Source organism: Bubalus kerabau, chromosome X (genome assembly GCF_029407905.1).
Source record: "Bubalus kerabau isolate K-KA32 ecotype Philippines breed swamp buffalo chromosome X, PCC_UOA_SB_1v2, whole genome shotgun sequence".
Lineage (NCBI taxonomy): Eukaryota > Metazoa > Chordata > Mammalia > Artiodactyla > Bovidae > Bubalus > Bubalus kerabau.
This window is the reverse complement of record NC_073647.1, coordinates 155325051-155341420: the sequence shown is the minus strand read 5'-3', so window position 1 is coordinate 155341420 and position 16370 is coordinate 155325051. Positions and strand designations below refer to the sequence as shown.

The following is a 16370-nucleotide window of genomic DNA, read 5'->3' as shown; positions in this document are numbered from 1 at the left end:
GATGGGTGGGGGCAGTCCTTCCTCAGCATAAGGTTGGGCAGCAGGAGACATATTTGGTGTAGGGAGGAAGCAAATCAAGGAGAGATATGGGGAGAGGCCTATAGACTCCACAAACCCTGACAGTCTGTGTTCATTTTTTAATTGAAAGAACCAAGATGACTCAATGTAAGTGATCCTCTTGGTCTGTTTCTTCAGCTATACAACAAGGACAGTGGAGATGACCTGAGAGGTTTTCTCTTGGTCTCTCATTCTGGAAATTTATTGTTTTATGAAACCTGGAACAAAAACCACCTTCTGAAATGATTCCTCATCATCACTTCTTATTTCTTCTTGCCATTTCTGCTTATCTTTAGAACCGACCACTCTACACATAAACTTCAGCATCTGCAAGGGCAATAATATGACCTGGGGTGGGGGAACGTCCGAGTGGTCCAGCACTTAAGAATCTGTCTTGCAGTGCAGGGGGCATGGGTTTGATCCCTGGTTGGGGAACTAAGATCCCACATGCTGTGGAGCAACTAAGCCCACACAATGCAACTGCTGAGCCCGAGCTTGCAAGTCGCAACTGGAGTCTCCATGCCACAACTAAGACCAAGGCAGCCAAATACATAAATAAATCTTTGTAAATAATAATAGTAACAGTATGAACTATGATCTGCCCAGTCTGGGAAACCCTTTTGCCCCAGACTGACCTTGTTAGTGACCTCAGGAATTCCAATTCCAATTTCACTCTCCAGCATACACACCCTCCCCAGATGTTTCCCTAAGGTGGCCTCCCCCCTTTCCTCTCTTGGGCTCCAATGACAGAAACCCAGTTTGGCCTCCAGTGTTTATATTTCCCTGAAGCAAGCTGGATGTGCCTGGCATCACGTGGGTGTGGCAGAGTCTCACTCCTCCTGGCTCCTGGTAATGTCACATCACAGCTGCCAGCCCAGCGCTGCTCACAGATCTCATGACTTCCACAAGACACCACTGCTCTAAAATGGCTTGCTTGTTCATAAGGAACTATGTGTTTATTCATATACATTTTATATCATAACAAATGTAAATTAATTTCAGGGCCCAACTACCCAAGCTAGTGTCTGTATGGCTGCCTGTATAAAATTTCTCTCTCAAAATTCTCAAAACCATCTGGCACAAACTACTGTATTGTGACCTGTTAAAATAAGTAACAGCTGTGATAATCCCTCTCGATTTATGGCAAGCTATAAAGCTTTGCATATCCTGGCAATGCACATAAAATAATAAATAAAACCATTATCATTCTGTGCTGTCTTGGTGGGAATTATGATGATTTAGCCAAAATGGAGCCCCATGGAATGCATCTGAGAAGCAGAGGTCTGGCCCCATCTGCCCCCCTTCCCCAGCCCCCAAAGCCCCAGCTCACCACTTAGAGCCCCTAGATGTGTTTGCAAACCTTCCCCACTGTAAATAGGTCCTTTCCGAGAGAACTCCATACCCATACACTGCTGCCCACTTTTTATTACTTCAAAGCCTTCTTTTCTGGTGGTGAGTTTCCAGAATTCCTCAGGATATCCAGACCATAAAGAAAACCAAGCTATGCACAGTTCAAGAGTGTGACATAATGTACATCACCAAAACTAAGAATTGTCTTGGAATTGTTAGCTGTATGCTTATAATTGCAAATACTGCCAAGATCCCAGGTTGAAAAATACTATATCAAAGTCATTTCTCTAAAATATGCAGGATGTAGAAAAGGAAAACTTGGTACCTGGCAGGAAAAGGAACTTGGCAGCTGTGATTCTAAGTAGAAGCCACTATGCCCACTGCATGTGAATTTCAAAAAAAGAAAAAAGGAAGGGAACAGGGCTTCCCAGGTGGCGCTAGTGGTAAACAACCCGCCGGCAATGCAGGAGTGGCAGGATACCCGGGTTCCATCCCTGGGTCGGGAAGATCCCCTGGAGGAGGGCATGGCAACCCACTCCAGTATTCTTGCCTGGAGAATCCCACGAACAGAGGAGCCTGGCAGGCTACATTCCATGGGGTTGCAAAAGAGTCAGACACGACTGAGCACACAGACACACAAAGAAGACCCAGTGCAGCCAATAACTAACTAAATAAAATTATTATTTCTTTAAATGAGGGGGACGGGGAAGGAAGCTAGCATGAAATGGCTCTTTACTATGTATGGCTGTTATACATAATCTCATTTAATCCTCACAACAACCCAGGTATCACTATGCTTGTTTTATGGTTGAGGAAATTGATGCTTAAAGAGGTGAAGTAACTTGCCTAAGGCCATCCAGCTAAAAGTTGAGATGAAGTTTGAACTCAGATCTGTCTTTTTCCAAGGTTTGTGCTCTTTCCACCTCACCACATTGCCTTCTGGACAGCTGTTCACAGCCTTTTTACAAGATGACTCACATGACAGATAGTTACATGGATCATTCATTGTCATGGCCATGGACAATTCCTACCCCTTATCTCCCACTTACAAAGTCTATTTGAGTGCAAGTGAGAGTTACCTTATCAGTGGAAGAATGCCAAATTCATATATATATATATATATATCAGTACATATTAAATTACAAATAAAGGAGCTTGGTTATTGTATAGATTTCAAAAAAGAGCTGTAGTACTTTTCAGCTTTGCCTGTTGACAGGTAGAATCTATTTTTCCACCCTGAATCTGAGCAAGTCCTTGTGACTTCATTTGGCCAATAGAATGTAGTAGAAGTGACAGTGAACTTGTTCTGAGCCTGGGGCTCCAGATGTGTTCCAGCTTCTACACCTCTGCTGATCATGGTGCCTACCCAGGCTTATAGCCACGGGGCAGGGCTAGGCTAGGCTGGGCTAGGCTGTTGGCTGATGACACACATGGGGTCCACTTGTCCCCCTCTTCTGACCCCGAGCCCGCTAACCACCAATGTGTGAATGAGGCCACCCTACATCATCCTGCAGGGCTTGACCAGAAGAACCACCCACTGATTTTTAAGCCACTAAATACTAGGGGGGGTTGTTACACAGAAAAGGCCAACTGAGGAAGTTCTGTCCATTTCTAGCCACTTGTCAAAACAGATACTAAGTGTTGAGACCTGGTTTAAATGCAGATATCAACTAAAACCTTCCTAAAAACAAAATGAATTCTTTTTGATGGCTCCACACATTGCCATAGCTTAAAGACTTCACATCATCTCATTTATGCCCTGTGAAAGTGCCAAGCCAGAGAGGCTTCCTATGACTAGCCTTCAGCCATGGAGATCCACCTTCCCTCCTCAACCCTGGGCTTGTCAGTCTGATGCTGGGTCATGTGGTTTGGGGGAGAGCATCTCCAAGGGGAGTGGCCCAGAGTCACCCCCAGGAGATGGTCAGTGCATAGGAGGAAGAGAAGCAGAGATGGTGTGTTCGACCCCAGAACCCACTCAAGGAAACAGAGGAGTAAGCCCGAGAACAAGAACCAGTTTTGTAATATTCAACAACAACAGTCACGGTTGTCTTAAGAAGATGCGGCAGCCAAAGACACAGGTGGGCAGGGGAGAAGAGATGCACACCCTCCCCTTCCCACACACTTGGGGAACTTACAGATGGAGACTCTCAAAAGGAAGAAAGGAACAATTACAAACTAAATTAGGGCCGCACTCAACAGTCTGAGACAGGAAGAAACAATGGTTACAACTAAATACCTCAACAGAAGTGTTCAACCTTGGCTGCACTACCGCAGTTTCAACATGGTGAAATCAACCCCTGCACTCTTAATTGCTACATTAATTACTAACTTTATTTAATAGGAAAAATGCTCAACATTCAGAGTTCCCAGCAGCTTCATCAAAAGCCATTTCTTTTGCAGAAAGTGCTGGCGAGTAACATATGAGTTGATTGTTTCACTGTCTTTGCATGAGATGCTTGGGCTTTTTTCTTTTCTTTCATAATTTTCTTAGTAAATCTGGGAACCTTTGAACTTAGGGTAATTTCTCTTTTCTTTCTCTTGGTGCCCTCTAGTTATAATTACAGAGTGAGTATTTACATCTATACATCTATGGTTTCTTCATTTGGTATTTACAGTGCTGAGTGAATAAATTAATTTAGTTCATTTTACTTCTTGGGAAAAAGTGTATATGATGAAAAGGCGTTCTTTTCAGTTGACTCTGGCAAGGCTTTGCAAGGAGCAAATAAAGGAAAGGGAGAAAGAAAGAAACCTTCTTTGTAGCCCTGTGAACATATGTTGGTCTGTACCCTCAGTGATTTTATACATTTGTGGTTCAACACATGCTAATTATGTTCCAGAAAGGGGGACGTTTTGCTGAGAACCTTTAGGAATTAAAAAAAAAAAACCCTCTCTACACCAGTGGTGGGAGCTTCCCCCAGTTCAGGCCCTGACCCTGCTTCCCAATCACTTTGCCCAGTGTGAGAATGGGGATTCCAGCTCTAGGCTGGGACCTCCGTGAGGTGCCTTCAGGGTGGAATCAGAACTGCAACTTCCAGATCAGAGGAGACAGAAAAATACCATCATGTGCCAAACTGGGAGGGAAGGTTTTGTCATTTAAGGATGGGGTGACGTCAAACAATAGAGAAATGACTGGGTGGGCTTCGTAAGATATACCAGAAGCAATGCTAGAGAAGCCAGGTGGGCTGTGACCTGGAGGAGGATCGAGGCATGGTTTGGCCTGCTCTTGAAGGGTGTTCCATTTCTGAGAAGAGTAATTCACTTCTAAAGAAGGAAGGGGGACTTTCCTGGGCATCCAGTGGTTAAGACTTCGCCTTCCAATGCAGGGGGTGCGGGTTCAGTCCTTGGTCGGGAAGCTAAGATCCCACAGGCCTGGAGGTCAAAAAATCAAAATGTAGAACAGAAGCAACGCTGTAACAAATTCAATAAAGACTTAAAAAAAATAAAACTTAGAAAAAGAAGGAAGGGTACCAGTGGGAAGTTTCTGAAGAATAATTTCATAATAAAATGGATCATGTGTTTAAAGTTGCTTTGCACAGGAGATTTCCTTTACTCAAATATTTCTTAAGAAACTTAAGTTTAGTTGAGACTCTCTTTTAAAGGAGAGACGATAGATGGCTCAGGTGTTCATTTGTCTGAACCGGAGAGAGACAAGAGTTTTAGGATCACAAATGTCAGTAGGATTTGTGAGAATGAATTTTTCTCGCTTCCTGAGACATTCATTACACATCCAAGGTAGCCTGATGCTGCTGCTGATAGAACCAGAGAGACACGAGGGAAGGACCAATCTGAGGTCATCCCTGACCACTCCAGTGATTCTGGGATGTCACTCTGTGGCTCTGGCTTTAAGCCTCCTTACCCCACTTCCTCAGGCTGTGGGCAGTAAGGCCTATAAACAGAAACTACAGAATGGAGGGGCTTGACCCTTGAATATAGTTAGTCTCCAGCATCAGAGTGTTCCAGAGTTCATGTGTAAGTTTTTTTTTTTTTTTTTTTAAATTCAGGACCAAATTTCCCACAGAAAAGAAGTGACAGATAACATTTAGAGTTCCAAGTCTGCCCATCAAGGCTTCTTTCTTCCACAGTATTGCTGGGGAAATATGCATTTGCTATGAACAAGAGCGGAAAACAATACTGGTATCATGGTAGTGACTAAATGTTAAAGTCACTTTTGCAGAAGATGGTTTTAAAAAGTAATCTTAGGGACTTCCTTGGTGGTCCAGTGGCTAGGATACCACGCTCCCAATGCAGGGGGCCTGGGTTCAATCCCCGGTCAGGGAACTAGATCCCACATGCTGCGACTAAGACCCAGCACAGCACAGCCACGTAAATTAACCTAAAAAAATAAAATAATAAAAATTAATCTTAAATACCAGTGCCCAGTGAAATGCAAGTGTAACTAGAGAAAGAGAAGTGGGCTGATGGAGACCTTGGGGTCAAAGAGATGACCCCATCTCTTTGAGGTTTAACAACACTGGTTCTTTATTATATGTAATATCACGAGAAAGATTCACTCATTCAAAAAAATTGTTTTGAGTATCTAAAATCTTATAAATATTACAGCCGAGATGAAAGACTTAGTCCCTACTCTGAAGGAGCTCATAGAATGGCCAACTAGAAAGACACTGTACTATACATGGTTTTTAGAGGGACTTCCACATACTCTCAACATATACTGTGTTGTGCCTGGGGGTTCAGGATGCCACAGGACAAAGGTGGGGGATCTTCGTGGACCATAGTTTTACTCAATAATTATTTGGGGGGAGATTATTTTATATTAAATACTGTAGGGAATAGTGCAGATTTTATAGAAATGGTCCAAATTTTATAGATGCATATAATTACAAAGAAATCTCAAGATCTCTGGAAGGCAGCTTTGGGCCATCTCCACCTCCACCCTGTGGCTCAGATACCCTCAGGGGCATTAGTTCATCCTCTGCCCTTGGAAAAGTGAAAGTGAAAGTCGCTTTGTCATGGCCAACTCTTTGCGAACCCATGGACTGTCCATGGGATTCTCCAGGCAAGAATACTGGAGTGGGTTGCCATGCCCTCCTCTAGGGGATCTTCCCAACCCAGGGATCGAACCCAGGTCTCCCACATTGCGGGCAGATTCTTTACCAGCTGAGCCACAAGGGAAGCCCAAGAATACTGGAGTGGGTAGCCTATCCCTTCTCCAGCTGCCCTTGGAAGCACCACTAAAATACAGGCATGTTCAGCATATGGGCTACAGGAAGGGAGATGACAAAATCCCTCTGAGCAATGTCAGGAAGGGCTTCTCAAGGAAGGTGATGCTTAAGCCAACCCTTCCAAACTGTCTAGGAGTTGGCCAGATGAAACCAGTCATAGAAGCATTCCAGAGAGGGAACACTGTATACAGGCTTGGAGGTGTGTGCGACAGCATGGTATGATGAGAAAGTACAAAGAATTCTGCATGACTGGAACACTTGGCTGGTGTAGGGAACTTCAGAGACACACATGCATTTCATCTCACAGTACTGGAAAGGATGCTGAGTCTCAGGGTTTTCTGCTCCAGCCAACAGGCAGCCCTGTGGGTTCAGAGCCGCCGGGCCTGAGAACTCTGGGAAAGCAGATGATGGTGGGAAGATGGCCAAGTGGAGAACGGAGACAGTTACAATCAGATTCCTGCAAATTCAGAAACAGCTGTAATCGTACCTGCTACTTGTTACTTTGCTCAAAACCTCTGAATGAGATGAAGTATAATCGCTGTGAGGACATTCACCAGGATGCTGAAGTCAGGAAGTCAGAGAGGACCAACTCTCCTTTCTCTCGCCACTGAGAGACAACTCATGACCTGCCGACACTCACAAGCGATGGTGTGGGAAATCCCACATGGTAACTTCTTGACCTGCCACAACCTCCCCCACTTGTTAATCCATCACCTTTTATGATTCCAGGAGACATTTACAATCCTCTCCTAGGAAATGAATATTTGAACAATATGTCACTGATAAACAATGCTGGATAATAAATATATCAGTTACAGGCAGTCAGGTTAACTAGCTTAGGACTGAAAGAGAAAGTCAAAGGCCTTCCCTACACCACTCTGTTTTCTCAAGACACGGGGTAACAGCGGGGGCAGACATTGTTGGCTCTGTCCCTTCTCTGGTGCCTCTTCTTAGCTCAAGTCTCATGTTGTGCCGGGCCTATCTCTGCTGATCGGGTGTTGCTCCTTCAAATAAAAACTAAGTTTCCTTCTCTTTGGATGACCTCAGCAGAGACTGGAGCGTAGGCCATGGCACATCTTTTAACTCTTAACCTGTATGATAACCTAAAGATACCACCCCCAAGTTTAGTTTGGAGTCATTACTTTCAAATCCTCACAGTCAGTATGGCCTGGTGGTAACAAGCCTGGGGTTTGGGATCAGACAGACATGGGTCCAAGTTCTGGTTCCCATCGACTGAGCTATAATCTTGGGCAAGTTAGGCAAATGCTCTAAGCCTCATTTTCCTTCTCTGGGGAACAGACATAATTGTGCCTGCGTCAGAGGGTTGCTATGAGTAGCTGCTGTGACCCACACAGTTCTGCTGAGCACATAATAAAGAGTCCGTAGATGGGTTTTAATCTTAACATCCTGGTTTTCCCCAAGCTCTGGGCTCCAAATCTCCTCAGCCCCCAATGTTAATGGACAGACCCCTCTCAAAAACATTATATCGATCACTTATGATACAACAGTACTTCGCCTTCTATTGTAAATGCTAAACTTGAGAAGAAATAAGTTTCATTGCTTTTTGCCAGAAATACCTTTCCTTTTGTGACCCAAACAAAAGCACTGGAGGATAAACAGGTTAGAAGAAAAAAACGACCAAGTGAATGTTTTTTGAAGTTGCGGAAATGAGTTGATGAAAACAAAGACCCAAGAGCAATGCTTGCATCCGCCACTGGTTTTATATCTATACCGCCACGCAAATATCCACCCACTCCTAAAATTATAAACCCTGTATACAAGGTGCTATATTGAGAAATGTAGTAGGGTTCAAAACATCTTTTGAAACTTGGTTGAACCTGCTTTCATTTTGCCAGAGGTGAACTAATATTAGCCAAAGTCAACTAATATTAGCCAAAGTCGGCCAAGATATGAGAAATGAGAGTCAAGTCTTAGAAAGAGTGGGTTACAATTAGAGGGCAAAGGGTTTTCATGGCCTGTGACTGCGAGTCTTCAAGTTCTCCACACAACACCATCTCCTGATGATGATGACGACAGCAAACAGTTCCTCCATCTGCATCGTGGGCCGAGCCTTGCATTATGTGCTTCGTTTTCATTACTTCCTCCAGTCTTCACAACAAGCCTATGAGATCTTGCCAAAGAAACCACAGCTCAGAGAGCTGTGACCCCAGAATGCTTCTTGGGGCCAACAAATTCCTAGCAATCTATCAAACTAAACCTCCCTCCCTTCAGGGCACCTCCTTCCCTTCTCCTCCTCCACCCCCCACTCACTCTCTCTGCACACACTTGGAGGCTTGGTTTGTTTGTTTGCTAATAGCTGCTCTTAGACCTGCGGTGACACGCCAGTTGGGTTCCCCAGCTCCTGCGCAGAGCACTGGCTGGGTCTTTGTATGTGGCTGTGATACCTTGAAGGTAGGCGAGTCCTCAGTTTTGCTCTGAAAACAGGGCAGGATGTAGGCAGATTCTGTAGCTACAGAGTCTGATCCAGGCCTACATGTCTATCAAACTGCAATGAATTGGATTTTCATCCTTTACCAAGTTTCAGATTTCATAGTTATTTTCTGCTTGATACTGTGGACCAAGGGTAGAGAAATGTCACCGTTCTACAGAGAGTTCCAGCCACAAGAATGTTGTGCAACAGGAAAGGAAGATATTTTTTATCATTGAACTCAAAAACTTCCCTTCTTATATGAATCAAGGGTGTATCTTATCTGCCAGTGATTTCTTCTGAGTCCATCAGCAGCCAGCCCTGCCACCCTCCCATGAGAGGAGAGCAGACAAAGAGAAGCGGAATGCGATTTGGCGGCAAAGAACATTTTTTCCCAGGAGAAAATGGAGTGACTTTTAGCTTATCTGCTGTCACCTGGTTAATGTGATCATTGTTCTTCAAAATAAAATCTCCTCTCCTTGCCCATGATGTCGTTAGTGTAAAAAAAAAAAAAAGGAAACAAACAAACAAACAAAAAACCCCAACAACAACAAAAAAAGCAGCAGCAAGAACAAGTAAATGCCAAGAGGAGATGGGCCGAGAGGAAAAAGAGAAGGCTCACCAAGCAAAGCTACAAATCACCTTCTTTTCAAGGAAAAGCATTCAATACACAATTATCTTAATTCTCCCAGCCGGCCACTTTGCTGGCTTTCCAAGGTAGCTGTGGAAAGTACTAGAAACCCATGACCCCCGTCATCACCTCTGGCTTTCAAAGCAGGAGCTATAGAGGCCTGCATTAGGTAGGATGAGTAATTTGTCATCCATTTAAGCCAAGGGCCCTGTGGCTACTGATGTGTGCCCCCTGCCTATTCTCAAGCTCTTCCTTATTTCAAAATTAATCATCCAGCTCTATCTTGCTGGTGAAGGTTTCCAGGGATAAAAACTTAGATGGAAGAGGGATCCTAGTTGTTAAAGGCCAAATGCCATCCATGGCAAGCATAACATAGAGACAAGGTGGTGAGAGAAGAGTGATTTACTCTGTCTTGAAGAATAAATCAAAACTTTCTCCTTGCTTGGCTGTAGAGTGGGGGCCAGAGGGAGAAAAGGTAACATTCCTAAGAGGCCTCAGTTCTTCAAAGCCGAGGAAATATTTGCATCTTTCCCTTTATTGGTGTTTGACATTTGGCCTCTGGATGCTGAACAACTAGGCCTGCGTTTCAGATGAGAGGATATGACTGAGGTGAATTCCTTTCCACATTTCCTTTCTGCCATTTCGGGAGCCAGTGGGTGTCACCACACTCAAGGTCACTGAGTTAGAGCCACACGTAAGGCCAGCCACCCTCAGGAGAGTAGACTTTCTCAGTATCCCTCCTGACTCCAAATGTGGCACCCAGGAGGAAGAAAGCCATGCGACCCAACAGAGCATTCAGAAGCACAGGCCAGCTTTGGAGAAGACTAAAAGATTCTGCCTTGAACACAGACATGTAATGTCTACCTAAGTCTACATACAGAGGACTTGTGCAGGGTAGAGAGTGGACAGCAGGTTACACTGGCTTCTGTTTTCCTGCAGCCTTAACCCTTCCTAACCTTCCCATCTCCTCTACCTCCCCACCCTCACCTCCAACTCAGAGAATGCGAGAATCAACCCCAAGCAAATAGGCTTTCATTTTCTGCAAAATATTGCCTCTATAAAAGACAGTAATACCTAGATACCTAAAGATGGCAAAATCTCTTGGTTTCACAGACTAGGTATTTCGTTCTTCATACTGAAGATTAGAGTGAGCTCATTCTATCATGTTCTCAAAAACAGAACAAGACAAAACAGACAAGCAAGCAAGCAAACAGATAAAAACCCCACAAACAAAAATCCACCCCAAACTTGATACACATTAACCCATTTACCCTAACGTAGTAGGTTCAAAGGTCCTCTGCTCTGTCAGCCACACTTGGCTGACCAGGCCACACCCCACAAGGGAGAGCTGGTCCCTCCTACCTGTGGATGGGCCCTGAGGTACTGTGACCAGCCTTTCTGCTGCTGGTGGGTCAGTATTCTCCTGACTTGTAAGTCGTTGAGTGCAGAGCAGGGTCTTAGTCATGTCTGAGGCCCACAGCCAAGCCTGGTGCCCAGCACAGAGATGCTGCTCCATCAAGTTCAGCTCCCCAGATGCTAGGCTCCTTCAAGGCCCTGGTCATGCCAAGCAGTCAAGGCCCTAGAGAGGGGAAGCAACCTAGTTGGGTAGCTGGGAAAGAAGCCAGGTCTGGGACAGAGCAGCTCCAATATTCTATTGAGGAACATTCCACAAGAGAGGCAGACTAAGGAATTTCAGAGGAATTTCTCAATGGTGCGTTTTTGGGTTATGCTGAGTTTTTTCCTGGCTCGCCTCAGCATGCTCAATCCAGTGTAACACTTGGCTGCTTGCCCTTCCCTAGGCACACTGTTGGTATTTTCATGTCCCATCTGCTAGTGCCTCTGGAGGACGTTAGGATAAGTGGGTTGATCCAGAAAGGACACCCACTGTCCTGGCCCCCTGCCTAAGACATGCAAATGCAGAGTAGCTTCCCAGCCAAAGGCGTGTTATTTTAAATATGATTATTATCCACAACTACTACGGACTGAACAGTTCCTAGGTGAGTTATGCTAAGCCCTTTGCCTGCATTCACTCATTTCATCCTCATTTAAAGAATATACAAGGCAGATTTTACCATCTCTATTTTAGAAATAAGGAAGGTGCAATTCTGTAACTTGACCAAAGTCACACAATTGATACATGGCAGAGTAAGGATTTAAACACAGATCTGGCAGATACCAAAGCCTATTTTCCCCACACCATGCTGCCTCTCCCAAACCTAACTATCAAGAGGATGAAACCCATAACAATGAACCCAACTAGCAAAACCAATGGAAATTACCAAAGCTGTCCTCTGAGGTAAATTTATAGCTGGCACTTCACCTATTTATTTTGTAAATTAAGCATTCAATTTAAGGGTTAGGAAAAAAAGTTTACAATCTGAAGTCAGTGACTATAAAATCAGATAAATGAATCAAAATGGAAAACACTAGTAAAATGGACAAAATAGACTTTGCTGTAAGATGGCGGCAGTCTACACAGCACTTCTGAATGTGGAGTTCCCAGGAATGAACTAAGGAACCTGAGAGGATATTTATACTAATGTGAAAGCTTTGTTTCTGGTAAATATGTATGCCCAGAGACTAGGGCATAAATAATGGCAGTAGCTGTTGGGCCCTGTGGCCCCGGACTATGGGATGGTATAGGGGTCTGGGCCCCAAAAGCCAGCCTGATTAGCTTAGGTGGTTCCCACACTTATCCAAGCCACTAGGACACTCTTGTAGGTTAGATGCAGCAGGAGCCTTAAGCCTAAGTCTCGCTCTGCCCTCCTTCTGAAGACCATACTACTCCACTGAGGTCTACCCCCATACAGCTTAACAGCTACAAGATCTAGCATGGTCAGCTGGTGGCTATGCCTGCCTCCAGGTTGGGAAGATTCAGCAGGGACTGAGAAGGAAAGAATGCGGGGAGTTTGCTTTTTCCCTGAATTATTCCTATGCTTATAAGGCAATTGTATGAAACAATTGTTCCATGGCTTTAAATCTAGTAAATAAAACTCCCTTTGAGACTCCGGTTTGAAAGATGGTGAAGATCAGAGTAACTACATTGTTTATATGATAAACACACACCCAAAACTATAACATTTTTATAATGAAACCTGGTGTAATAAAATTTGTGTTGAAGCAAAAAGCAGTCATTTTCCTCTCTGCTTTTATTGTGCCGAATGCAATCTCTGCCAAGTCCTACTTGGAGGCATCTTTGATTAAGGGCCTGGTCTCCCCCCACTGGTGAGCTGTCCAGAGTTGGCAGAAGTGCCATGACCTTGCTGAAACCAATGCCAGAAGATGGCTCCATTCACAAAGTGCCAGTGGCTCTGAAAGGGTGAGCCCTCCAACCTCCCCCAACTCCAGACCCCAGCCTGCCCCCAACACGTCGGCCTTGGATCTTCACGTCTCCAAGGTAAACTGTGTCAGGCTGTCCTAAAGGTCTTCCCCCAACCTCACCATCTTTCTCTTTGAACACAGCCTGGAAACCTGGCAGGCACCTGCAGGGGAATTATGTCTTTGACACTCCTTCCGGTGACTTAGTCCTTCTGTCCTAATAAAACACTACCTGGCTGTTTATTTGCCCCTGAATCCACTGATCCTCATGAAACTGGGTGGATTTAGGTCCTGGATTGTCATACTTGGTTCCCTGAGGGAAAGCAGGGGTTAGGGTGGGAGTGAAGTTCTGATTTCTTACCTAAGGCAGTGATTCTCAACCCTGGCTGCACATGGAGATTCAGCTGGGGAGCTTTCTAAAGAAATGCTCTGATGCCCGGGTTGATCCCCAGAGGTTCTGACTGAACTGGCCTGAGGAGCAGCCTGCATGTCAAACAATGGTGATTCATCACAAGTACATAAGCTATTTGAGATGTGGACTGAACTACCTCTCTGCTCCCAAGTTCAGAAACTGTCATGCCCTGAAGAAACACACAGGTTCAGTGGTGCCCACCGGAAGCTGCCAGGCCCACAGGCCTGTTTCCTTCCCCTCTTAACGGATCTTAGGTAACTAAGTGACACAAACCAGCGCCTCCTCGCCACCACACCTGAAGAAGCAACTCAGAGGGAGCGCTGTTAGATGGTGGAGCAGAATAGCATTGTCAATGAGTGAGGCTGCAGATGACCATATTGGTTAGGCTAACGCATGGCCACAGAGCACTGCCCCAGTCTCCACAGACCCAGTGGAGGCAAATGAGCACTATGGTGGCTTAGCTAGGCTGAGAAGAGTGCCAGCTTCAGCCAGCACACCACCCTGCCTTGCGCTCATGGTGACCGACACGGTGGTGGCATCTCTAGAAAAAAGGCCCCATCCCTGCCATGCAGGAGCCTGAGTTAAAATGGAAGGACTAACCATGGTGCAGGACGAATACTGCAAAGAGTTTGACACTTTGCAAACAGGGTTCACTGGTGTGGCCGAGCTGATGTGGCAAAGAACTAAAAGGAAGAGGGGGGTTGGACCAAAGAAGTCAAGATGGCCGAGAGTGGGTTAAGGCCACTGCAGATGGAACAGAAATGACACTGGGGAACTTGGCTCTGGGGACTCCCAGATCAAGGCTGTTTGGCGGCCACCAGGAGAGACATAATCCTCTACTTTTGATCTCAGGATGAGGACAGGATACTGAAGAATTCCAACAAGACAGGGGGGCAAGGTGCTGGAGGAGAAGCAACGGACTAGCAGGCCAGATGCAGCGCTAGCCAGTGCAGGACATGGGGCCAAGCCCACAGCGGCCTCCTCAGCCACCCAGACTGGAGCTTGCTGATCCTGCCCTGACTCCTCCCCCACGGGCCACCCTCTGGGCCCTCTTGGAAGACAGGCCAAGGTCGGCACAGAAGAGGAGGAGGGAGAAACCTTGTCCTCTCTGTCTTAAGTGGTCCAGCACCTCAGAAGGAGCACAAAGTTGCCAAGTTGGCCAGCCTGGAAGAACCACCCCAAGTGCCTGGAGCTCAGGAGCTGCCCAGCACAAAAGTGAGGGTCATCTCTGCAGGTCAAGCACGGCCTCCCCTTGCTCTTCCCTCACTCCCCCCAGAAGATGAATCACTGCTAGAACCGCGCTCCCTCCGCCCGGCCTCCCCAGGTTCCCTCCCCCTTTGTCTTGCCAGGAAATGCTGCAAACCCCCAAGTACCTGCATTCTTGGGCATGCAGCAAGCGAGAGGCATGCTTGGATTCCCGCTCTGCTTCTTGAGGCCGGGCCTTTTCTTTCATCCAAAGCCCTCTGGAGTCCCAGGAGCTGAAAGCTGATCTGCTTAAGTCGGCAGGCAGAGCAGGGGGGTGGGAGGGCGAGGGAGGGCAACCCTCGGTGAGGAGGGTGGCAGATTCTCACTCGACATCTGCGCTGCCTCCGGGACTCCCCCCTGGAGGGGGAGATGGTCTCACCCAAGCAAGCGCTGGGCCAGCTGCTAATCCCTCGGGGGTTCACTTGAATGGCAAATCAGGACTCTGGGGCAGCCTCCGCCACACCCTGTCTGCAGAGGAGGGGCTCAGCCGCACTCTCCTTCCTCGGCCCTGGAGGACTTCTGAAGGCCCGGTACTTTCTACAGCTGCACTGGCATCACCTGGGAGCTGGTTTTAAATGCAGACTCTCAGGAGGAGCTCTGCCAAGAGCCACGTGGCTATGGAAACCATGAGCATGCCGCTGGACACAGGAAGCCGGCCCAAGGCTAACAGCCAGGGAGCCAAGGCAGCCCAGCCCTGGGGTGACTGTCCAGTCATGATAAGGAACACACCCCATCTCATCACCCCATGCCGGCCCCGCAGCACCCCCATCCCCTCCTCTCATTAGGCTGGGGCAGGATCACTTGGCTGTGAAAAAACGTTAGGTTGGTGTGAGGCTGAGCTGCTCAACAGGTCTGCAAATATTTGCACACCCGCTGAAAGGATGAGGGGCAGCACACAAGTGGAGTTTGCTCTTTGCAGGTTGCAAATCAATTTCAGATCCCCTCCCACCCCCAACGCACACACCACCTGTATCAACACGTTAGACTCGTGCGATGCCAATAACAACAGTAACAGCGCCCCAAGCCCTTTCACAAACATCCACCATCCTGGGGTCTGTTGAGCGCGTCTTCTTGGCACCAGAGGGAGAAGGCAGAGACTTCCACTGCTTTGCCCTCACAGCCTTTATGTTGTCACGGCATGCGCTTCACCTCCCAGCTGAGCCCAGCAACGGAATCAGTGTGCAAAAACTGGAGGGAGGAGGGAAAGAAAGGAGACAAATGGAGGGAAAGACTGAGAAGGGCGCTGGCCCTGCAGTCCAGAGAGGTCACTGAAATGACTAACGGTGTCAGCTCCTCGCTTCCGTTCCATAGCCACGTGGAGCGAGAGCCGGAAGGGGTGACTTCGTGTCTGAGGGGAACTGCTGGGTGCTGAGCCCTGGGGTACACCAGGACCGCCCCAATCAACAGAAAGACTCCTCAGCCTTGCAAGCACCTGCAGCATCAGGGGCGGGCCTGGCCCTCACCTCCTCGAACCCTTCTGGAGGGAAGAAATCAAAGGGCTGGGGAGAAGAAGGAAGAGGAAAAGTCAGCCAGGGATGACGACAGACAAGCAAGAAGGCAAAGAGGGTGGCCCTGAGCTCTGCTGGAATTCGCGAGGGCCCTTAAAAGCACTCCTGGTGGGCTTCTGGATAGAGACCCAAGCTGAGACAGAATTGAAAAATCCGTGGATTCCCAGTCTTGCCTCCAACAACAATCACTCATAAAAAGACTCATGGATGGGAGGAAATGAGGCCGTTGTTTTATTTT

At 46.8% G+C, this 16370-nt stretch overlaps 1 protein-coding gene across 50 annotated transcripts in view; it reads right to left on the bottom strand.

Annotated features, from left to right (window-relative positions):
• The window catches only part of NHS (NHS actin remodeling regulator), a 505180-nt gene that overhangs the window by 93526 nt on the left and 395284 nt on the right, over positions 1-16370 (bottom strand). For 3 of the 50 annotated variants that reach the window (XM_055564174.1, XM_055564167.1, XM_055564171.1), the window contains one exon: positions 4561-4776. The exons of the other annotated variants lie outside the window; for them this stretch is intronic. In XM_055564174.1, the coding sequence (XP_055420149.1) occupies positions 4561-4699 (139 nt within the window). In that variant the 5' untranslated portion in view covers positions 4700-4776. The remainder of the gene's footprint in view (positions 1-4560; positions 4777-16370) is intronic. 50 annotated transcript variants of the gene reach the window in all.